The sequence below is a fragment of the Gopherus flavomarginatus genome, chromosome 11 (genome assembly GCF_025201925.1).
Source record: "Gopherus flavomarginatus isolate rGopFla2 chromosome 11, rGopFla2.mat.asm, whole genome shotgun sequence".
In the NCBI taxonomy this organism is placed as follows: Eukaryota; Metazoa; Chordata; order Testudines; family Testudinidae; genus Gopherus; species Gopherus flavomarginatus.
This window is the reverse complement of record NC_066627.1, coordinates 21,254,503-21,278,374: the sequence shown is the minus strand read 5'-3', so window position 1 is coordinate 21,278,374 and position 23,872 is coordinate 21,254,503. Positions and strand designations below refer to the sequence as shown.

Below are 23,872 nucleotides of genomic sequence, written 5' to 3'. Positions count from 1 at the left end.
CCTTGTAATGTACACATATGGACTAAATCTTTGGATAACACTAAGCTAACTAGTGTATTTCATGGATTATATAATGAAACTGTTAAAATGTGTCCCTTTGCACACACAAATTAAAGTTACAGATGGGCATGTGTATAATGATTCTTAGAGAGGTCTGCAATAATGTAGTACAGTCTGAGTGCTATATTTAAAAAAAAAAAAGACCAAATGAATGTAATTTGCAACCCACTTCCATCTCTGCTTATCTGGCTTCTCAAAATTTTTGTGTACTGCCTGTATTTACTACTTGGTGGAACACTTTGCCCCTTAACTTCTGTCATAACTAGTCAAATGCCTATTAAGTAAAATCTGAGTACATATATTCCTTGAAGTTACAGCCATGCTAAAAGAATATCTTTCGGAGAACTACAGGAAATTGTTAATTGTGTTTGAAACCGTGCTGTTTTATCGCGATCAAGCTTTGGTAAGAGGAATAGCATAGGCCAGGAGGGGATAGGGATGAAGTCTTCAAGAAAGACTTAAGAAAATGGAATGTAGATTTAGATATGGTTTTTAAAGTCATCCTCCTTTATACTCTCCTCCCCTCCCCCATCCCTTATGTATGCATAACTATCTAATACTTTATGGTTACAGATTTTTTTTCCTAGAAATTCTGTTCACTCTCCAAAATAGCAGCAGGCAGAGATATAAGACTTCCAGTGTTTGTTTATACTTCTTTTTTTAGTTGGCTCGGACTAGACTGTCGCATGATTTTTATAATTTGATATATTATACAATATTGCAATTGCTGGTATCTGAGTTGATGTAACAATCAGCAACTGATGATGGCTGTGCTATCATAATATGTGCTAAGACAGTGGTTCTCAAACTTTTGTAGTGGTGATCCCTTTCACACAGCAAACCCCAGAGGGTGACCCCCCCCCCCCATAAATTAAAAACACTTTTAAAAATATTTAGCACTGTTAAAAATGCTGGAAGTGAAGCAGGGTTTTGGATGGACGCTGACAGCTTGCGACCCCCTAGGGGGTCACGACCTCCAGTTTGAGAACCCCTGTGCTTAAGAGGTCACATCTGAGTGGAAGTCATAAGCTGACTGAGGAGTCTAAAATAATCCATAAAGAATAAATTGAATATACCTGAGGCTGTTTGGTGCACTCAACAGAGGACCCTGCATGTCTCACCTTTAGTAAATTGCAAGTTACCTTTATGCTAATGTAGACACTTTTTTTACTTAAACACAGAGCTGGTAAAACTTCCAGCAACAGTTTTTTAAGACCCATTATGGACCATGTGTTTATTCCAGCTGTTTTATGTTCTTGTATTGTTTGATATCTTATGATGTATTCGAAAAACTTGTGTGGGAATAGGCTAATTTGAACTGCTCATTGGACTTTATGGGATGTAATGTGTGATAGTCTTTTTTTTTTTTTTCCCCTTCCATTTTTTAGATTGAAAGCATTCAGCTGATGATGGATAGTGAAACTGGACGCTCCAAAGGATATGGATTTATTACGGTAAGATTTTAACTTGTAATAGTTAGCAGAGTTGTGGGTTAGGTTGATGACCCAAAATCCAACTAACTGAACTTGAGCATTTCAGAGCCCGGGCAGAAACAAACTGCTCAGAATCAAGCGTTTAAACTGAGATGAGAAGACTTCTTCAGATGGCTTCTGTGTGATTGGTTACACAAAGCTCTTTTTTGTTTGATTGCTTTTCTCCAAGGATGAGCTAGCTCTTTGTGTTGCAGCTCCTTAAAGCACTCTTACAGCCACACAAGTGACTGTTAGAAATGCTTTATTCACTTTAGACAATTCCAACACTTGGGGCATGCAGCTATGTCTCTTTAGTCTGCTTGTCAATCCTGGATTGGTGGTCTCTGTGGCGATCACAGATGGATAATTAACAAATTGGAGATTAAGTTCCCTATTTAAAAACAAAAAACGCTCACATATGACCAGTATTACCAAATACCCCAGTAAGCTATATCACCACCCCTTCAAGGAAAAGCTTGAGTGGAAATAGGCCATGCACAAAGTCCCAAAGGTCATCAGACTTGGGTTTTGTCAGAAGAATCAAATGGCAGGGGTTAGGACTTTTTGAGGAGATCAACTTCTAGCCAGGCCCAGATGTTCAAACCTGGAAACTAAGATCAGGCATTTAAAATGACACAGCAATATATGGTGGAAGGAAGAGCTTTCAGCTGTTGGTCGAGTTTGTGGATTATTGTTCATGGAAACAAACGGGGGGGAAATCGCCACAACTCTGTCACTTATATGTGCATGCTGTGGCTAACACCTGGCTAAGTAGACATGCATGCTGCACTGCCTGAAGCTTCGTTTGGCCCATAACTACATGTAAAGCATGCTACAGTAATTGAGATCTCAAGACACGGGCAAGACCCAAGAAAAATGACTTCATGGTAGTCTTGACAGCTCACTGGAGGAAAGCTGAAGCTATGGCCTTGATTTATGCTGGAATTTTTAATTTGTGGAATAGATGCCTAGAACACAAGATGAGCATTAAAAAATTGAATAGATATGCAGAAGTAAATATCCAGAGCTGAATATTATACTGTTTAGTAATTAACAGGGTTTGCTGTGCTTTCTTAGCTCTGTCCAACAAAAAACCCATAAGTTGCTTCTTTAAAGTTAAAGGCATCTCAGATATATATTCTTACAGATAATGCGTTTGATAGAAAGTACCTTGTGAACTTGCTAGACACTGACCATGTATAATTCTACAGTTCTCAGATTCAGAGTGTGCCAAAAAAGCATTGGAACAACTAAATGGATTTGAGCTAGCTGGCAGGCCAATGAAAGTAGGTCATGTAACAGAACGCACTGATGCTTCCAGTGCTAGTTCATTTTTGGACAGTGATGAACTGGAAAGGACTGGAATTGACTTGGGAACAACTGGTCGTCTACAGTTGATGGCAAGACTTGCAGAGGGTAAGTGTGGTAATATAGATTACATGTGAAAATATTGGCGTTAACTTAGTAGGAAGTATTTCACTTCCTTTAATGTTTGAGAACGCTAAGATTTCTTAAGCTTCTATTCCTAGACCACTTGCCAAGTGAAGAACTCAGACTAGTACTTTTTGTCACAGGTACTGGTTTGCAGATTCCCCCAGCTGCACAACAGGCTTTGCAGATGAGTGGATCTTTAGCATTTGGTGCTGTGGCAGGTAAGAATTTGATAATCCATTTATTTTGGCATGTTATTTTTAACATGTTTATAGCTTCAGGGAGGTGAAAATATTTTATATCTTGTGACTTAACATGAAAACTGTAGTAGTTCACAGCAGGGCTCCCAGTCATGGTGAATGATTGAACTCTGCAAATCGACAAGCAAACAGACGTATCACAAAATATTCTTAATTTATTTTGACATGTGGTTCAATTTGCGCTGTGTTTTGCAAATACACTGTAGCACGTTTACTAGTGCATTGTACAGATTAGATCAGTGGTTCTCAAAGCTGGTCCGCCGCTTGTTCAGGGAAAGCCCCTGGCAGGCCAGGCCGGTTAGTTTACCTGCCGCGTTCACAGGTTGGGCCAATTGCAGCTCCCACTGGCCACGGTTCGCCGCTCCAGGCCAATGGGGGCTGCGGGAAGGGTGGCCAGCACATCCCTCGGCCTGTGCTGCTTCCTGCAGTCCTCATTGGCCTGGAGTGGCGAACTGCGGCCAGTTGGAGCCGTGATCGGCCGAACCTGCGCACGCGGCAGGTAAGCAAACCGGCCCGCCAGGGGCTTTCCCTGAAAAAGCGGCGGCCCTAGTTTGAGAACCACTGGATTAGATAATTCTTAGCAATCACTGCTTCTCTCCGATACAAAATTCCTGAGTGGAGTGGAGAAACAACTTTTTTTTGTGCTGTTAGGCACTGATCAGTAGTATCTTGTTAATGTGGAATTACCATAGTCATGCTTTGACATTTCCTGTTCATGGATGTCAGTTGCAGGGTTTAAAGTCAACAAGTCCCAAACTGATGGTGTACAATCATACCATCGTGCCACCTTCTCAAGTCTGTAACCTTGGATGTCTTCGACTGACCTCTAGGTTTGCACATGCAAGTCGTGACTAAACCTAGTTTCTTGTGTGTTATGCTTTAAAGATCCAACTTTTCCTCTCCATTTGTGCATGTAAATCTCTCAACCACATGCTTCTTTCTTATGTCTTGACATTTGCAACCTCCTCTTGTCTGGCATTGACTGCTGCAACCTTACCCTTGAAAAATCCATGCAAAACGTTGCCAAGGTCATCTTTCTGACTCATTGCTCTGGCCACATCAGCCCTCTTCAGGGCCTTCCACTATCTTCCCCTTTCAACTCCACATTATACACACACTTTTCTTTATCTTTAAGATTCTTCACAACTTAGTTTTGCCCTGCCTAACTGATCTAGCAACTTACTGCAGTGGTGACATCTGCCTTTATTTCATCTGCATTCCTGCTTTTTACCATCCAGTGAGTTTCTCTGTCAAACATCTCAGTGCTTTTTACCAAGTAGCTCCTTGTTCATGGGGAAGACTCCCAGATAAGAGCCACTACTATATCACCCTTCAACTCTCTCCTCCTCAAGATGCACTTTGGCTGTGATACCAAGAAAACCCTGGCTGCTGATCGTGGCTAAGCAGATGAGGAACTGTGACTGTCTATTTCCCCCTTTACTTTTTTCTATTCCCCTACTCTTATCTCAATTCTAGTTTTCCCTCCACCCAATCTGTCACCATTAAAATAGTTAGTTATATTAAAAAAGCAAAAAAATAACAAAATTGCCAATTGCCATGTTCACTTACTTGCATAATACTCTATCCCTCAATCCTTTGTCTGTTTGTGTCCTTTGGATGGTCTCCTAAGTGGAGTGTGTACAGCTTCCAGCACCAATGAGGACTTAATCTTCTTTGGGCAGTTAACTGGTTTGTGAATCAGGGGACATTGTGAAGGGATGCCAGTGCAGTGAGAAGCTATGCGAGGGATCACAAAGGGATTGGGACTTTGCAGTGAACACTAGGTCATGGGAAGGAATAGTACAGATCACTCCTGATAGTTGTCATGTGAGTATCTTCGCTGATCTGTATTTATTTAGAAACCTGGGAATTTCTTGGTTTCTTTTCTTACATTAAAAAAAAAAAAAAAAAAAAGTGGTTCCATTGCGTTTACAATGAATGAAATCGCTAAAACTCAGGTAAAGCAGCCTTCGTTCACACAAGTGTCATAACAAAGCCGGCTACAATACACATGCATCCTCAAATCTACTTACAGTCTAACTCTAATACATTTTTGTACATAAAAATGAGACTAATCGGTACATGGGCCTATAGTGAATATCTGTATCGATGAGGGCGGACTATAGAGGAAATGAGTGCACTGTCTGGTTATAGGTTGAAAGAGCAAATTAATCCAGAAAATGCTAGTCATATAAATCCCTCTCTTAAGGCCACGTCCAGACTAGGGGAGGAAAATCGATCTTAGATACGCAACTTCAGCTACGTGAATAACGTAGCTGAAGTCGAATTTCTAAGATAGTTACTCACCCGTCCAGACGGCGCGGGATCGATATCCGCGGCTCTCTGTGTCGATTCCGGAACTCCGGGTTGATGGAGTTCCGGAATCGATGTAAGCGCGCTCGGGGATCGATACATCGCGTCCAGACTAGACGTGATATATTGATCCCCGAGCAATCGATTTTAACCCGCCGATACAGCGGGTTAGTCTGGATGTGGGCCTAGACCACTGTGAGTTCTGGTCACCTATTCCCAGACACCTATCACAATTGACCAGTTTCAGATACTGGACAAAAATAATTAGAGGTGTACAACAACTGTCCCATGAGGAGATAATGAAGTGTCTGACTAGTCAACAAAATAAAACAAAATCTGAGATTTCATGCACCCTTCTCTGAAATGTTCATTCTCACACATTTAAAGTATGACAATTCCCTGTGTGTGTGTTGTGTGAATTAATGGAAGATCTGGGCACGAGGGAAAGCTGGAAGTTATATTTACATCACTTGCAGCCCACAGTTTACCATTCCTGCTGATTTGAAGAGGTGTACTTTGAACATCAAATTTAATCCTGGCAATGGCATTGTGCTCCTTAGTGATGCTTAAAGTAATGTTATTTCCCCCATTTGTAAAATGCCTTGATGCTTACTTAGATATTTGCAAACTATTTTGAACTTGGAAAGCACTAAAGTAATATTTCAGCATTGACTTCTGTTACAGGAAAAGGTTGCTAGCTGAAACTTCTGTGTGTGTTTTTTAAATGAAAATTGATAACCTCTATTGTTAAATTACATTAAGATTTCAGCTAATGAAGATTAAACTATTAGTACAGAAATAGTTTGTATATAATGCCTGTTAAAACTGCTCTCTCTACTATTTTGGTGTCTAAATTGTACTTTATCAAGAACAGATTATGGTAAAGCAAGAGTGTGGACCAAAGAGAAGTTTCATGTTCGTCTTCCTCTCCATTAATTGAATATTACTTCTTTGGAAAATATTTATCTAGGTAGTTATAAGCCCTCCCAGTTATTAGTATCTGAGCACCTCCCATGTGATAAATTAGAAGGAACAAAGCTATCTTTATTCTCCTATCTGAAGAAGTGTAAAGAAGTAGAGTGAGTGTGTTGTATATCTGCATGAAGATCTTGCCCAACCTAGATTTAGGTGGGCAGTTAAGATCTAGTGTTTAGTGTTCTTTTATTTAATTTTCTGTACATTCTTTTCTTTAGATTTGCAAACCAGACTTACCCAGCAGAATGAAGGTACGGTTGGATTTAACATGAACTGTTGGCAAATAGGTTTGAAAGTGTGGGTTCTTTGCACCAGAAGCACTTTACATCTGTGTATAAAGTTCTTCCAGCACCCCAGAAATGCTGTTTTATTGGTATCTATAGGGCCTTTAGAAAGCTAAGACAACCCTAGTATTCTTGACGCTCCCTAAATCTTGCACTATTAAGAAAGACAACTCTTGTTAAACTGTATTTAATTACTAATTTTTTTTTCTAGCTATATATCTTATAGGGAGTGGTTGAAAAAGGGAACTGGGAGTTAGGATTCCTGGGTTCTATTCCCAGATTAGTCATGAATATATTATGATTTTGGGCAAGTCACAAAACCCCACTATTCATCTGAAAACTTCCACAGACCTAGAAAGGGAGTTGTGCCTCAGAATGATAACCTGAACTTTTTTATTCTTTTTTATGTTGAATAAAATGTAAATTTCAATTGTAATGGGGCAATTATTTAATTGGCTGTTATAAGTCAGCCACACTAAAAGTCTACTGATCGCTGGGTTTTATTCAAGCTGTGATGTAACCATTCCTAGCGCAGTACTGTAACATTCAGTAACTTACAGGTTAAATGTTAATATCATCCCTTTTCGCTATTCAGAAAAGCTTTCTAAACTGCTATTTAACCCTGTCTATCATACTGCAAATTTTGTATTTTTGCTACAGTATAACTAGTTAAATATATTAATGAATTTTCAGAGTATTTTATTGCCTGTCCATGGTTCCATTATCACCATAAGTGTGAATGGTGCTGTTGTCTCTATATGGAGCTGCCTTTTGGTTTAGACATTAGACTGTCTCTTCTACTTAAAATTGAGCTGCAGGATGTGCAGTTCCCTGTTGGAATGCTTGGGACAGGCAAAGCTTTTTCAGAGATATAAGGTTACTTGTGCTTTTTGTTTAAATTGATTAATATAATCATGAATAACTGAATTTAGGCATAGATTTAATAGTTCTAAACTGCACTGGTTTTTAAATGGGACATTTCTGAGATTCTGTCTTCTGCATGCATTTCAGTGGCATGCTGCATCTTCTATGTTCTAACGTACATCAAATGTCAGTGAATTCCAGTTTGTTTTTAAAGAGAGATAATCAGGTTTAAAAAAAAAAATCTTATTGCTGTCTAAGCTTTTTACTTGCTGTTTCCTATAATACCTCAGAGGAGTAGATTCATTAAATACAGGAAAATGCTTGATTGTGAAACAAGAAATTATCTGGGAAGGCTTGAAAGTATGGTGCAAGGAATCTACTTTTAACTCAGGTTTTGAAATTGATTGGTTTCAAGTTAACTGCATCTCCTTCAGACACTTTGTTTTGATTTCTTGTGAGTTGGTGTAATAATTACAATTATATTCAGAAGTGTTGGTTTTTTAGTTAGAGCATAAGGCTAGGAGTAGATGTCTGGGTTCCACGTTTGTCTGGGCACGTTAATCAGAGTGGCTCCCAAGCATTATTTTAACAAATCTCTTACCATCAGGTAAGAGTAAGTTGTTTTTGATTTTGTGAGGGGAGTTTATCAAGAACTGTGGTTCTGAACACAGTGAATTCTATTTCCAGTTCTGCTGTAGATTTCTTGTCTAATCTTAGGCATGTAACTTCACTTCTCTATGCCTTTGGTTTCTGCACCTGATTAAAAATATTAATGTTGTAACTGAATATGATAAAAACAGGTTGGACAAACATCTGTCAGGGATGTTCTGTGTTTAGTTAGTCCTGCCAAAGCGCAGGGACTGGACTGGACTTAGAGACTTTTGGAGGTTGCTTCCAGTCCTGTAGTTCTATGATTTTGAAGTACAGAGAGAAAAAGCTTTACTTATAAATTTAATTTCATGTAAAAGACTTTTTGCTTCCGTGACAGAAAAACTTGTCGCTTTCTCTTTAAATAGTTCTGGCTGCAGCTGCTTCTGTACAACCACTTGCAACACAATGCTTCCAGCTTTCCAATATGTTTAACCCTCAAACGTAAGTTACCTGCTGTCTATTTCCATTTATTACACATTTGTTTCTGACTTTAGTGGGATTAGTGTGAAAATTAGTTTTTTATAGGTCTGGTCTTGTTTTTGTTCCAAGTTCTCACTTTTGAATTTTTCCTTTTGCAGTGAAGAAGAAGCTGGCTGGGATACAGAAATTAAGGATGATGTTATTGAGGAATGTAACAAACATGGAGGAGTTATCCACATTTATGTAGACAAAAATTCAGCTCAGGTACGTCTTGTGGGAGGTATTAAACAAATTTTAGAACCTCTTTTCAAGTTCTCACGGTCAGAGCTGTTTTGCAAGTGTTAGAATTGTGTTGACATGAATAGAAATATTTTAATTTAAAAAAATCTTCTGAGTTGCTGAATGCAGCTGAGCAAGAGTCACTCCAGCAATTATTTTAATTATCTACTTTTGTACGTTGATGGGCAATTTTCTGTAGCTTCAAGACTTCTCACTCAGAGTTTACCATGTTCTTGTGGATCTACAAAACAGTCAGAATATTGCAGAAATACATATTTGGGCTGTAATGAGAACCCCTCTACCACGTAGCTTTAGTTTGTTTCAGACTGGTGATATTTATTGTGAGTTCATTGAATAGCATACTCCAGTCTGTAATCTACCTGAAAAATACACTAACACCACGGGGTAAAATTCTTTAGCAATACAGAAACTGTTGTCTCCTTTGTGGACTGGGGTGTCCCTGGCTGGTGAAGATCAGTGGGGATGATGTGCCTTCTGTATGGAAACAGTGGGCTAATGCCTTCTCCTTGAGGAAGGATGTTCTCTCTACATAAGTGCTCAGGGGTTCATTTGTTGCTCGAAAACCCCTTCCCTTGATATGGGGATGTTGGCTGACTCTTCAACCAATCTCTGCTCCTTTTAGGAGGAGGAGAAAAGTTATTGAAGATAGTGACTGGACAGCTCCAAGCATAACTTAATCTAGTTGGATTCTAACAATGTAATTTAAAGATGAACTGAATTATGTCAGTGAAACAACCTGGGTTAATGTAGCTGATATTCGTGCAGGACACTCTACAACTTTTGTTCCCTTATACCAGTGGAGCTGCTGTCCGGTAGGGTTAGGGGAAGTCTACTCAGATGTTACTGAATAACTTTGGAGGAGGGGGGTTTAAAAGGCAGTAGTGTGCACTTTATCCTCAAACACGACTGTCATCTATTATAGTTTCAGTAGAGTTGAGGAAAAGCTCTTGGGAGGTATGGGGAAACAAAATTCTGCAGCCTCACCAAAAAAAAAAAAGAAGATAAGACAGAGAGTTGGATCCTGCAACCAATTTTTTGTTAATTACTGTCACCTCACCAGATTTATACTTCCTACCAAATCTTGCTTTTTCCTGTTCATGGGATCTATTTCATGTGTGTTTTGCTACCATGAACTCCAGAACCTCACTCTTATCATGGAATTACATTCCAGAATTCAAACTATCACCTTCAAAAAAAACTTGCCTGTACCATTGTGAAGAGAATATTCCAAAGTGAACAGAATGTGAACTGATGCAGTGGGGTCTGCCTGGCTTTGCAAACAGCTTAAAACAAAGACTTTTAGGGAAATGTGAACTGAGTATTCATCACAGGTTCCTGTTCTTGCAGATATTATTGCACAGATCACAAGCTAGAACCCTCTAAGGCCAACCTTAGGAGGACCTCCGTCCCCCATTGCCTCAAGCTACTCAGCATGCTATGTGATACTATGTAAAGGGATGTGGACACCTGCCTCTTACTTCCAGTTGCAGAAACAGGAAGGCTTTTACCATTTAGTTTAGTCACTAATTTAGCTTACTTAATGGTGTGGGATTCAAAGATTGTCCTGTTTCAGATCCTCAATGGCCCATGCTTGAATTGTCTGGGTGAAGGTGGTCACCTGGGCTGCTTTTCTCTCCCCATTTGGGATTCAGGCTCTGAGAAAAAAGCACTAGTTTAGATTCTATTCCGTCCTGATGGGCGGAAGCCCTGAAATCTTCCAGAATGGGTCTGGAGTCTGGCCCAATTCCATAGCCTCACTTTCAGATGCAAGGAAGATGGACTTCAGTGTTGAGAAGGCCTTGATAGCTTGGGCTAAATACAGTCTCGGATTTGATTCTGAGGCACTCTTTCCCCCTCTCAGTATAGTGGAAAAGAAAATAGCACCATTGTTCCCCAGGACCTCTGCCTCTCAGACCAGAGATAGCAACATTACATCCTCAGGTTTCAAGATCGCAAACCCCATGATGCCAAGAAGAAAGCATTGTGGCCAGCACTGAGGGAAATCCCACATGCTGAAGCCCAAGTTGATATGTAATTCACACTCCCCAGCACACAGGATAACCACCTATGTGCTTATTTGTCTTGGTTCTGGCACATGAGGGTATTGAATTGAGGCTGTTCTGTCTTTGTGCCAGCCTATGTGCAATGCCCCAGGGTCAAGACTCAATCCAATCCCCTCGTGCTCCACAGCAGGCACTGTCTAGTCCCATTCCCAAACTACTGGTCTTTGGTGGCAGTGTTGCAGATGAGTCCTGTGTCTTGCCATGGGTAATCTGCATATGCCCAAAGTCATAGCCCTTCCTGTCTGTCAGTAACAGAACTAAAGCATGTGGTTCCACTGGTACCACAGGTTAACATTTGGCATTCTTTGTGCTGATTTTACATGTAGTTGGAGTGAGTCATTCTGAAGTGCTTGGGACCCCATCTGCTATAATTAAAGCTGTGAGTCTGTCACGGAAGTCATGGATTTCGTGATTTTCTGGGACCTCCGTGACTTCTGCGGTGGCTGTTGCGGCTGGCCTGGGGGCTGCCAAAGCAGCTTGGGCAGCCCTCAGGCCAGCCGCGCCGACGGCTGCTGGGGCAATCTTGGGGTACCATGCCCCTCCCCCACCAGCAGCAGCAGGAGTTTGGGTGCGGGAAGGGGCTCAGTGCTGAGGCAGCGGGTTGGTGTGTGGGAGGAGTGAGGACTCTGGGCAGAGCTTACCTAGGTGGAGGCCTTGTCATGTGGCTCTGCATGTTCCTTTTGCATGCAGGCACCACCCCCACAACTCCCATTGGCTGCTGTTCCCGGCCAGTGGGAGCTGCGGAGCAGGCGCGTGGGGCAGGAGCAATGCGCAGAGCTCCTCTACCTGCGCCTCCACTAGGGCCCGCAGGGACATACTGGCTGCTTCCAAGAGCCAGGCAGGGAGCCTGCAAGCCCTGCCTGCCCCCCAGAAGCAGCGGGGGTGTTGGGCCACACACTATTCTCACCCTCTCCCCTCTTCCCCCCACAAGTTTTAGTAAGGGGTATATAGTACAAGTCATGGACAGGTCAAGGACCATGAATTTTTGTTTATGGCCTGTGACCTATCCATGTCTTTTACTAAAAATACCTGGGACTAAACTGTAGACTTAGTTACAATCCAAACCTGACAATCAAGTCAGAATCTCTGAAGTTTCACATGGCCTGGCAACTTCCTTGACAAGACTAAAATGCCTTCCTACATGTGCAAGGAAAAGTAGTGCAAATACAGAGAGAGGCTACACTACAGCAATGCAGTAACTTCACCTCACTGACCAGGTCTCACAGTGTTCATGAAATTATTGCATCTCTCTATTCTCGGATTATTACATGGCATTTTTGTGTCCATCACATTGCTTTTCTTGTGCTCTGCAGCAGAACAGGACCAAATTCCATTACAGTGCTAATTTATTCTGTCACTGTGAAATACCTTTCATAACCATCCTTGCTCAGCTATGGCACATATATGAAAATACTCCAATGTAAAATCCATTGCTACTTTTTGGGGATGAGTTTTCCCTAGGTTCTCAAGATGGCCCAGCTCTTCTTCCTAGGTTTTGGCTCCTGTCATTGTCTAGCCCCACTCAGAATATTCTTTCCTGGCTTCTGGCCTTGGATGGCTGCATTGTTCTCCAGGCAGCCTAGTTTACCAGACTCTGTCTCTGATTCCTGTGGCTTGGCTCCAGTGCATCCCTCTTGTGGGGAAAACTTGAAAGCAAGAAGCAGCTATAGGCAAATCATTAACCATTGAAGCAAACTGCCCAGGAAGATGGTGGATTCTCTGTCCTTTGAAATTTCCCTATGGAATATGCTGTAGTTCCACATGTGGTGGTTAGACTTTAATTACTAGATGAGATTTTCTGGCTTATGTTATGCAGGTGATCAGATTATCATAATAGTCTCTTCTGGTGTTTAATATATGCATTATGCAGTCAAGGAATAAACACGGCCTTGATTCCTCACTCAGATACTATGGTGAGGAGCATGGTATAAACCTATGTAGCAGGAATGGGCAGTTTTAAATCCACTAAAACTCTTTGGCAGGCCATACGTCGTTTTAAGAGGCTAATATTGCATAACAAATACAGCATTTGGTACAATACAGCATGTTAACCTATATTAAGTAAACCATATATTAAGAGTGTAAAACTGAAGTGTTCTTAAATATAACAGCCCCTTACAGCACTCTCAAATCCAAACAGTTTAAACATAAATATTTCACTAACATTTCTTCCAGTGTGCAGAGAAGTTGGGGAATAATGGGAAATAAACTCTTAACATTTTTTTTCTCTGCTGCTCCCAGACCTTGCCCCCGCTCTGTAGTAGTCATGGGCTCCACTATATGAGACAGAGCCCACATGCTGTGTCTCATGTGGGAAGGGATAGCTCAGTGGTTTGAGCATTGGCCTGCTAAACCCAGGGTTGTGAGTTCAATCCTTGAGGGGGCCATTTAGGGATCTGGGGCAAAAATTTGTCTGGGGATTTATCTTGCTTTGAGCAGAGGGTTGGACTAGATGACTCCTTGAGGTCATTTTCAACTCTGATATTCTGTGATTCTATGCTACTCAAATTTGGCCCGTCCATCATGCCAGCAGTGAAGGCACTCTGCCATCAAGCCACCCAGCTCTGGTTATTAACTCTCTACTGGCAGAGCTGTGCCTGCCCAAGGCTGGGGTGGAGGGGGATTGTTCACAATTTGGCTGTGGGAGCTGGGAGCCAATGGCAAGGCAAGTAACCAGAGCTGGGTGAGGTAGGGTGGTGCCCTTCCCCTATGTGAATGGCAGAGGTGGTTAGGCCAATGAGTGTCATTGCGACTGAGCTTATGAGCTCCTGGTCTGTTCCCCATTGACGCAGGCTCTGGTTTTGTGCCATGCAACCAAGCTCTGGTTTCTTCCTCCCATTGGCGGAGGTGTGCCCTGCCACTGCTGGGGTGGAGGTTTGGCCAGAAGCTGATTGGGTGTCAGCTCCCAAATAATCAGCTGATGGGAATGCAGTAACTGGAGCTAGGTGGGCTGGGGTGGAGTTGGAGTCTGTGTTACGAAAGTGGAGCCAAGTAGAACAGTCTGAGGCATTAGCAGCTTCACTAAAACTGTGTCCTCAGTAACCAGCTCTTAAAACAAAATAATAATTCTGGGACTGTGATCCTGCCTATGGGCAGGCCAAATAAAATATTCTGGCAAGCTGGCTGTGGCCCATAGGCCACATTGATGATCTCAGCTATGTAGAATAGATTATATGGCAGCAGAGAACTGACTGGGATCCCTTATCTGTTTCCAGACTTTCCAGCACTGGGTTTTTTGAAGTTGTATTTTTTTTTAAAGTATTGTACTTTTTTGATATTAGCTGGACTAGTGTGTAATTTTGTAAGTAGAAAACTTCATCCATGGTTAATGCAAATAAGACTCTAGTCTACCCTGTTCACCCCACCTCCAAAGCCTTCCTGAGACCCTTGCACTTCTCCCTAGTCTCTTTCATCCCCATTTTTTGCCAGTCTAAAATTAGGCACCTACATCTGTGAAGAAGTGCTTATATTAGCAGCCTCACTTTTCGAAGCACTGAGCTCCCATGAAGCTCTGATGTGATTAGGAGCTGTGGGTGAAAATCCAACCATGTACTTATATGAGAACACAGTGGCCATACTGAGTCAGACTAATGGTCCATCTAGCCCAGTATCCTGTCTTCTGACAGCAGTTGGTGCCAGATTTTTCAGAGGGAATGAATAGAACAGGGCAATTGAATGATCTATCGCCTTTTGTCCATGCCCAGCTTCAGAGGTTTAGGGGCACCCAGAGCGTAGGATTGTGTCCCTGACAACTTTAGGTCCATCAGTGGCTATTAGCCAATCCTCCATGAACTTACTATTTTTTTTAAACCAACAGAACATCCTCACAGGTTAACTTAAAGCATTATCCTTGAAATGTTGGCAGTAATTTGTAGAACTTAGTGATTATCCTGAAGCAGGGGTTGTCTGGCTCTTAAACTGTGTACTCTGAGAAGTAACTGAAAAGGGGTTAGGCAACTTCTTAAAAATTTGAAGTAAAAAGCTTTGTGCAAAGGCCACAGCTAGTGTATTGTTATATGCTACTTCTTGTTGCTTTGAGTACTGCCTGGTCTCGATCCTTCTTTGGGAGTTACTGTATCTTCATGCTGAAGAGGTGTTATAATCTGGTAGTGCATGTCTACAATGAACTGTATCAATTATTTTAGCTTTCATTTTGTGCTAGTTCTGAATTAGCAGTTAACATTCTTCAAGTGCTTACTCATGTCAGTTCCATTTTAGGTGTATGCGCGCCCACGTGCACAGTTGTCGGAGACTTTTGCCTTAGCGGTATCCGTAGGGTCGGCTGTCGTACCCTCTGGAGTGCCACGCTCATGCATTGGTATATCGGGCACCGCTGGCCCTTTGCCCTCTCCGTTCCTTCTTACCGCCCAAGGAGTTCCTCTTTCCCTAGCTTTGCAAGAGGTTTCTTCTACTTGATCTCTGCACTATAGCTGTAAATAGTTTAGTTTAGTAAGTAGTTAAGTGTTTTTAGTTAGTTAGGAGCTCGGCAGGGACTTTGACCCAGGCGGGCCATGCCCAGGTGTCTGGGTTTTAAGCCCTGCTCTGACCTGCATGGCAGCTGTTTGAAGTGCCATGGGGAATCTCACTTAAAAGAGAAGTGTCGCATCTGTAAGAACTTTTGTCCCAAGACACAGAGAGAACGCAACATTCACTTGAGGGTCCTCTTCATGGAGGCTGATCTTTGCACAGCCTTGAAGCTGGCACGGCCGGATGCAGCACCCATTATTTTGGCTATGGCATGTAGCGCACCTGTGTCACCGGGCTCTTCCCGGCACACTTCCCCATTGCCAGTGCTCAAGAAGAAGGCAAAGAAGAGGGACTTGACACTGAACAAGCCGGATTAAGGGGCACTGGGCAAAGAACCCTGCTTGAGCCGTCTGCCCACCCACACTGGAGCCACAAGGGGGCTTTGCCTTGTTGAGTACTACCCTCGTAAGGGACCTGCCACCAACTCCAGGGAGTGGTAGGGGACCCAGGCTGATGGCACAGTCAGTGCCTGCTCAGCTCTTAGTGCCTGGAGAGCAACAGGCACTCTCGCTGTTGCCATGTGCGATGATGGACCTGGCTAAGGCTCCCCACAAAGGCAGGCTTATTGTGAGGGCCTCCCAGAAGGCAAGTGAGGGCTGCAGAGCCCTGTGTCTCAATACCATTGGTCTCCACATTGGCCCAAGTCGTCACTTCGCTTCTACAGGTCTCTGGCACCATGTTCCTGGTCTCTGCCCTCACACTGGGACTCACCTAGAAAGAGACACTGGTCGTCTTAGCGTCGACCCTCACCAAGACCTTGGGGATGCTCCCCAACTCGGCGCTGCTCCCCTTACTCCTAACACTGGTCGGACCATTCCAGGCACTGGTCACCCATGGTGGTAGTTAGCCGCCAGACCCCAGCCTTGACAGCCCCACCCTGGTCTCTGGAGGAAGAGGACTTCTCTGGCACAGAGAGGGAGTTCAGCCCGTCACCTACACAGCATTGTGACTGGGCTCTGGAAGGTGCGTCTGCTGTAGTGATGCAGACCTTGCAGCAGGGCCAGTGGCCAACACAATAGCCCTATTGGAACCCCTTGGGCATATCCATTATACCGATGTCACAGTCCCACCAGTCCTCAGTCGCTGCATCTGACAAACCACAGTCAGCACCAGGCTTGGTGCAGGATGCACCAATGGGCACTGCGGTGGAGGAACGGATGCCCACCCATCCTTTATCCAGTGGATAAAAACTCCTCGGGTCCTCCCCCGGTAGTCGAGTCATCCTCCTCTCCAGACATGGTCGGGCCTTCCTGGGCTAGCTCTCCGGATGACTTCAGAGAGCATCAAGCGCTGCTCTGCCAACTTGGGCCTTAAGGGGGAGGAAATGGTGGAGCAATTGTACGCGTTATTTGGTGTGCTCTTTGCGTCCACCCCTGGTGCACAAAGGGGTCCTGAATATTGCCAAGACCATCTGGCAAACCCTGTCCTCCAACCCGCCCACTTCCAAGAGGGCAGAAAAGAAGTATTTTGCCCCACAAAAGGATTTTGAATACTTAAACACCCACCCGTGGTCATGTCAGCAGCCAACAAAAAGGACAACCAAGGACTGGCCAGTTCCACCCCCAAAAATAAGGAGGCCAAGAACTGGACCTTTTTGGATGCAAAATTTATTCCACGGCCAGTCTCCAGTTCTGGGTGGAAAACTACCAGGCCCTTTTGAGGCATTATAATTTTAACTTGTGGAACTCCCTTTTCAAGTTTAAGGACTTCATGTCCCAGGAGGCAGCCCAAGAGTTAGAGGCTCTGGTGGACTGTCCCAGGAGATGCAAGCCTCTATTTAGGATCTCCTGTTTCATGGACTTGGGCTGTTCTCTGACCAAACAGACACAAGGCTGCACAGTCTAAAGGACATTTGGGCCACTCCCATTGCCAGGGCAGTGGTAGCCTCAGCAGGGACCTGCAAGGAGAAGGAACGCTGGCTTTAGCTGCTGCCACCCTTCATCCTCCCACTCACCAGCGCAGCCTGGCCCAGCAAGACACCACAGGGGCCAGAAGCGGTTGTTTTGAGGGAGTGCTCAAGAGTGACATCCCAGTCAGCTCCCCAGATCTCTCGCCTTTATCTCAACTATCTCCAGCCCTTCCGTTCAGCCTAGTCAAGGGTCACCTAGGACTGTTGGGTGTTAGACTTCATGTCATCAGTCTACACCCTCCAATTTTTGGCCACCCCTCCCTTCCCTGTCTCTCTTCAGCAACACTTCTCATGAGCAACTCCTCATTCAAGAGGGAAACAACCTACTGCAATTGGGGGTGGCATAGGAGGTCCCTCAGGAACTGAGGGGGAAGGGGTTCTACTCCCACTATTTCCTGATCCAGAAGGCAAAAGGGGGTGGGGGTCTCATTCTGGATCTGCGATAGCTTAATACCTCAAGAAGTTGAAATTTCACATGGTATCCCTGGCCTCCATCATTCCTTCCCTAGATTTGGGAGACAGGGACGCTTATTTCCATCTCTTATCTTCCTAGGACACAGGCAGTTCCTTCACTTCGTGGCTAGCACCATTTCAATTGCGGTGCTTCCTTTGGCCTATCCTTGGCCCCGCGGGTCTTTACAAAATGCATGGTCCCAGTAGCCGCTTAACTGAGGTGCCAGGAGGTCCAGGTCTACCCTTACCTTGATGATTGGCTCGTTAAGGGCAGATCACAGGATCACATGCAGAGCAGCCTCGGTCTGGTGCGAGCCACATGCCGCAGTTTGGGCCTGTTCGTGAATTAAAGAAGTCAATCCTTGTACCATTGCAACAGATAGAGTTCATCGGGGTGGTTCTTGACTCCAGGTGGGCAAGGGCATTTCTTCTAGAGTCCCACTTCTGAGCCATGTCAGATGTAATCTCCCATGTGAGGGGATATGTTCACCACTGTCCGCACCTGCCTGTAGTTGTTAGGTCATATGGCAGCCTGTACTTATGTGGTGCCCTGCCTGGCTCTATCTGTGCCTGCAGCAGGCGTGGTTGGCATCGGTCTACATCCCCAACAGGCACAACCTGGACCTGGTAATCAAGGTGCAGGACCACATTAAGGCATCTCTGGCGTGGAAGCTGAACCTTGCATCAGTCTTGTAGGGAGTTCCCTTTGTGGCCCCATCCCCATCACTGACTCTGGTGTCCGATGCCTCGGGCCTAGGATGGGGAGCCCCCACCTGGGAGGGCTCAGTACACAAGGCTACTGGTCGGGGTGGGGTGGGAGGGCCTACCGTTCAACTCACAAATGTCAGGGAGCTCAGGGTGGTTTGTCAGGCTTTTCGCTCCCAGTTGCAAGGCAAGGTGGTTCAAGTCCTGACTGACGACACCTCCACAATGTTCTATATCAACAAAGAAGGCAGAGCCAGGTCATCAGCCCTTTGCCAGGAAGCTCTGCGGCTCTGGGATTTCTTTGTGCAGCATGCCATTCATCTTGAAGTGCACCTGAACCAGGAACTTTCTGGCAGATTGCCTCTGCAGAATCTTCTCATCTTGCTTCGAGTTCTCTCTCCACCCCAGTGTGGTCAATCAGATCTTCCAGAAGTGGAGGTTTCCCCAGGTGTGGACCTGTTTGCGACTTGCCAGAACAGGAAGTGCCACCTGTTCTGCTTGTTCCGGGGGATCAACAGGGACTCCCTGTCAGATGCCTTTCTACTCTTGTGGTCTGGAGCTCTGATATATGCTTTCCCACTGGTGCCGGTGCTCCACAAGGTCCTCATTAAGGTCAAGCAGGACAAGACCAAGGTCATCCTGATTGCCCAGCTTGGCATCACCAGTACTGGTTCAGCACACTTATGGACCTGTTGGTGTAGTCTCCAATGGCGCTGGCCGGATCTTACAAGTCTGAGGAGGAGCATAGGTTGCACTCCCTGGATGTCAGGAGTATGCTAGTCTTCTTACAGTTTGGTCCTTTCAATGTAGAACATAAGAATGGCCATACTAGGTCAGACCAAAGGTCCATCTAGCCTAGTATTCTGTCTTCTGACAGTGGCCAATGCCAAGTGCCCCAGAGGGAATGAACAGGTAATCATCAAGTGAACCATTCCCTGTTGCTCATTCCAAGCTTCTGGCAAACAGAGGCTAGGGACACCATCCCTGCCCATCCTGGCTAATAGCCATTAATGGACCTATCCTCTATGAATTTATCTAGTTACTTTTAACCCTGTTATAGATTTGGCCTTCACAACATCCTCTGGCAAGGAGTTCCATAGGTTGACTGTGCGTTGTGTGAAGAAATACTTCCTTTTGTTTGTTTCCGTTTTGCAAGTCGACGTAGTTTGTTGTGGTGGCAGATAGGATTGGAGGTCGTGCAGTGTCCACCCAGAGAATTTCATCTTGGATCACCGCTTGCATCCATTTCTGCTATGATCAGGCGAAGGCACCTCTGCCGGTGATTCACTGTTCACTCAACTAGAGCGCAAGTCTCATCAGCGGCCTTCCTGACCCAAGTGCCCATGCAAGGTATCTGCAGAGCTGCTACCTGATCGTCCATTCACACGTTCACATCTCACTACACGCTTACCCAGCGAGCTCGAGATGATGCTGGCTTCGCTAGAGCAGTACTGAAAGCCACAAGACTGTGAACTCCAAGCCCACTTCCATGTATACTGCTTGAGTCACCTAGAATGGAATCGACATGAACAAGCACTTGAAGAAAAAACGACTACCCACCTTTTTCATAACTGTTGTTCTTCGAGATGTTGTTCATGTCCATTCTATTCCCCGCCCTCTTGCCCTGCCCCTCTGTTGGAGTTGCCTGCAAGAAGGAATTGAGAGGGCATAAGGCTGCTGGCGCCTGATATAGCAACGCGTGAACACAACACAGCTGACCCTGAGGATACCGGTAAGGCAGAAGTGTCCAACAACTGTGCACGTGGGCATGCACCCACCTAGAATGGAATGCACATGAGCAATTCATCTCAAAGATCAGTTACAAAAAAGGTGGGTAACCGTTTTTCCCAAGAATTAAGAGTATCCCTGCTGACACTGATGTTGCTAGTTCTCCAGTAGGTGTGTGGGAGGTTTCTTTAAACATAAACAGTGAAAAACCAATGTCATTGGGGGGTGGAGGGGGAGTTGTCATGCACCTCAGAGACTAACACTTGTTTTGTGTTTTTTTTATTTTATTTTAGGGCAATGTGTATGTCAAATGCCCTTCAATCGCTGCTGCCATTGCAGCTGTCAATGCATTGCATGGAAGGTGGTTTGCAGGTGAGTAAAGGCTGCTAAAAGACCTGAGTTCTCATTATAGACTCAGGACATTAAAAACATCTTTTTATCTTTTGATTAGGTAAAATGATTACAGCAGCATATGTTCCTCTTCCAACATACCACAATCTTTTCCCTGATTCCATGACTGCAACCCAGCTACTGGTTCCTGTTCGACGATGAAGGTGGATTTCAACAGTTTTGTATATAACTATTTTTTGGAGGAAGATTGAGTTATCTTTTATTTAGATAAAACTAAAGGAAAGGGTTTAATGTCATTTTGTGTACACTTCTCGTTACCTTTAAAAAATAAAACCTGAGTAAGCAGGAATGCAGTGTGCTCATTCTCCCTGACTAGCATTCCCACTGTGTACAAAGCTGTTGACTTCCTGTTCTGCCTTGTAATTCTTGTACATTTACTGAGGTGTTCTGTAGGAACTGAGAAGTAGCTCATAGAAATGAATTTTCTGTAAAAGGCAGATGGGACATAATGACATTTTTAATGTTTCACAAGCCTTTCTTTTAATGCAGGAATTACATTTTACATTTCACTAAATATAGGTGCTCTGCTAAAGGTCAATATCTGATAGAATTTATGAAGGGACATATTTAGTGTTTTGTATAAATGGAGAATTCAAAAGGCTACTGAAGGAGCTGGTTTTGGTCAGCTACACAGCTTGTTTTATGCCAAACAGTTGGTGAGAATGGGAGGATTCAAGCATTTTATTTCTTGATGGCAACTTTTGATTGATGTATCTGTAAAAGTTTCTTTGTAAATACTGTGTGAGGTGTGTCTAGGGTTCCAAACAAAACACTCTCTGCATTTCCAGAGAAAAGTTGAATTGAATAGAGATAGTGTGCACAGTTCAATGATACTCATCAAAGTCTAAGAATAAGTAGAAAATGCAGAAAGATGTTTTGTCTGGTTGCATATAATCTTTGCTCTTTTTAAGCTCTGTGAGCTCTGAAATATATTTTTGGGTTACTTCAGTGTGTTTGACAAGACAGCTTGATATTTCTATCAAACAAATGACTTTCATATTGCAACAATCTTTGTAAGAACCACTCAAAAATAAAATTCTCTTAAAAAGGCCTCCAGAAGCTTTATTTTTCAGCTCAATCTGATTTAGAGCTATAAGCAGCATAAATTGAAAAACTAGAATGAGGATGGTGACGTTCTCTTTCAGAATGCTAGGAAATTAGCATTACTCTAAAAGTATTTTCTCCCTGGGTGTAAGTTGGTATGTCAACAACTAGTATGTGTTAATTACGCAACCACCCTATAGTTGAGGAGGCTTCAAGGTTTTGTAGACTGGGGCATGGTCTGGGAGTCAAGATCTCTTGCACTCCTATCTCAGCTCTGCCACTGACACAGTGTGTGGATTTAGGCAAGTCGCTAACATTTCTCTTCTCCCGGAGTAACTAGTTGTCGGAGTGTTGAGGATTGTTTATAAGATACAGTGAAGAGCATGCTGTAAGTGTAGGGATGAATACAGTCGACCTTGGTAACCAAACACGCCTTTCATGTACTGAGTTGAAGGCACCACGAGTGTCTAACAACATGGTAGTTTTTCTTGGTTTTGACTGATCCTTACTCTAATAATTTTTATTAATATGCTGCAGTACTGCATAGGGAAATGGAGTAGCATTTCAAATTCCAAAAGTAGCAGTGTCACTGGACCTTTTTTTTTTTGTAACTTAGATACCTATTACATGCAATAGAAGTAAATTTGGGCTCTGGTCTGCTGGAGCATGTGGAGTTGGCTTGTTATGTAGTAGAGGTGCTCCTCATTTCCAGCTAAGGGCTCGTCTATGCAAGGCAAGAGGTGCAAAAGGCTCTGTGGATGCTATTTTTAGTTTCTAGCAGGCTTGCTTCATTAGGAATCTATTTAAGCTGGACCACAGTAAGCCAGTGTTAACCTGTGTGGACAGTGATTTTAGTTTAGGACTGATTTAACCAAATCAGTTTAAAAAGAAACCACAGCCTTAAGTTAAATGGATGCAAACTCATTTGGACGAAATGAGAGAGAAACTGAACTGATGGGAGGGAAAGATGAGGAAGAGCAAAGGGGGACTGTTTTGGGGTTTTTTTTGAGTGATGGTCCCTATTGTACTCCATTGTGGTTTACGCATGCACACCGTGCACCCGGGGTTATAGAATTTGAAAGTGTTGGTAGATCTGTGCATGCACCCTGACTTGCCTTGTGCTTCAATCAAGGCGATTGGGGGGGACAGGGATGGGGACCCACATCTCCAGTCCCTTCTCATCATCACAGGTCTGGGTCAGAACCTTCAGTGTCCTTATCTCTGATTACAGTTATAAATGGTTTTAACTGTAGCTTTAGTAGCATTATTTTTTCCCCCTTGTTTTAGGAGTTACTAGTTTTTAACAGGTTTCAGAGTGGTGGCCGTGTTAGTCTGTATTAGCAAAAAGAATGAGGAGCCCTTGTGGCACCTTAAAAACTAACAAATTTATTTGGGCATAAGCTTTTGTGGGCTAAAACCCACTTCATCGGATGCATGCAGTGGAAATACAGTAGGAAGAAATATATACGCAGAGAACATGAAAAAATGAGTGTTGCCATACAAACTCTAATGAGACTAATCAGTTAAGGTGGGCTGTTATCAGCAGGAGGAAAAAAAACTTTTGTAGTGATAATAAAGATGGCCCATTTGAAGAAAGCAGTTTGAAGGAGTTGAAGCAGAGTAGTTTGGTGTTGGAGCAGAGAGCAGTTTGGAGAAGTGCTGTGGCGGGCCAGAAGACCAAGACCCTAGGTAAAGGGAAACCTGGCTTGTGCAGAGCAGAGAGACTCTACAGACACAAGGGGTTGGGAGAAACTAGGCCCAGGCGGAGAGAGGGCAGGAAGCCCCACAAGCTGAAGGGCCGAAGAGGGAAGTAGCCCACGGGAAGGCATCGCTAGTTCAAGTGGTTTACTGCTACCCCTGGGCTGGGGCCCAGAGTAGAAGGTGGGCCCAGGTCCCTCCCTCTCGACTCCCCTTTTCTGGGACGCTAGTGGGACAGTTGATAGCCCAGTTCAGGGGTGAGAAACGGCACCCTGAATTCCCCCCCCCCCCCCAAGAGGAGAAA

At 43.9% G+C, this 23,872-nt stretch overlaps 1 protein-coding gene across 3 annotated transcripts in view; it reads left to right on the top strand.

Moving 5' to 3' along the window:
* RBM39 (RNA binding motif protein 39) overlaps positions 1 to 21,877 on the top strand; it is a 48,715-nt gene extending 26,838 nt beyond the window's left edge. For all 3 annotated transcript variants that reach the window (XM_050918628.1, XM_050918626.1, XM_050918627.1), the window contains 8 exons: positions 1,449 to 1,514; positions 2,744 to 2,948; positions 3,107 to 3,184; positions 6,730 to 6,762; positions 8,676 to 8,751; positions 8,889 to 8,994; positions 20,709 to 20,787; positions 20,867 to 21,877. In XM_050918628.1, the coding sequence (XP_050774585.1) occupies positions 1,449 to 1,514; positions 2,744 to 2,948; positions 3,107 to 3,184; positions 6,730 to 6,762; positions 8,676 to 8,751; positions 8,889 to 8,994; positions 20,709 to 20,787; positions 20,867 to 20,967 (744 nt within the window). In that variant the 3' untranslated portion in view covers positions 20,968 to 21,877. The remainder of the gene's footprint in view (positions 1 to 1,448; positions 1,515 to 2,743; positions 2,949 to 3,106; positions 3,185 to 6,729; positions 6,763 to 8,675; positions 8,752 to 8,888; positions 8,995 to 20,708; positions 20,788 to 20,866) is intronic.
* Positions 21,878 to 23,872: the final 1,995 nt, after the last annotated feature.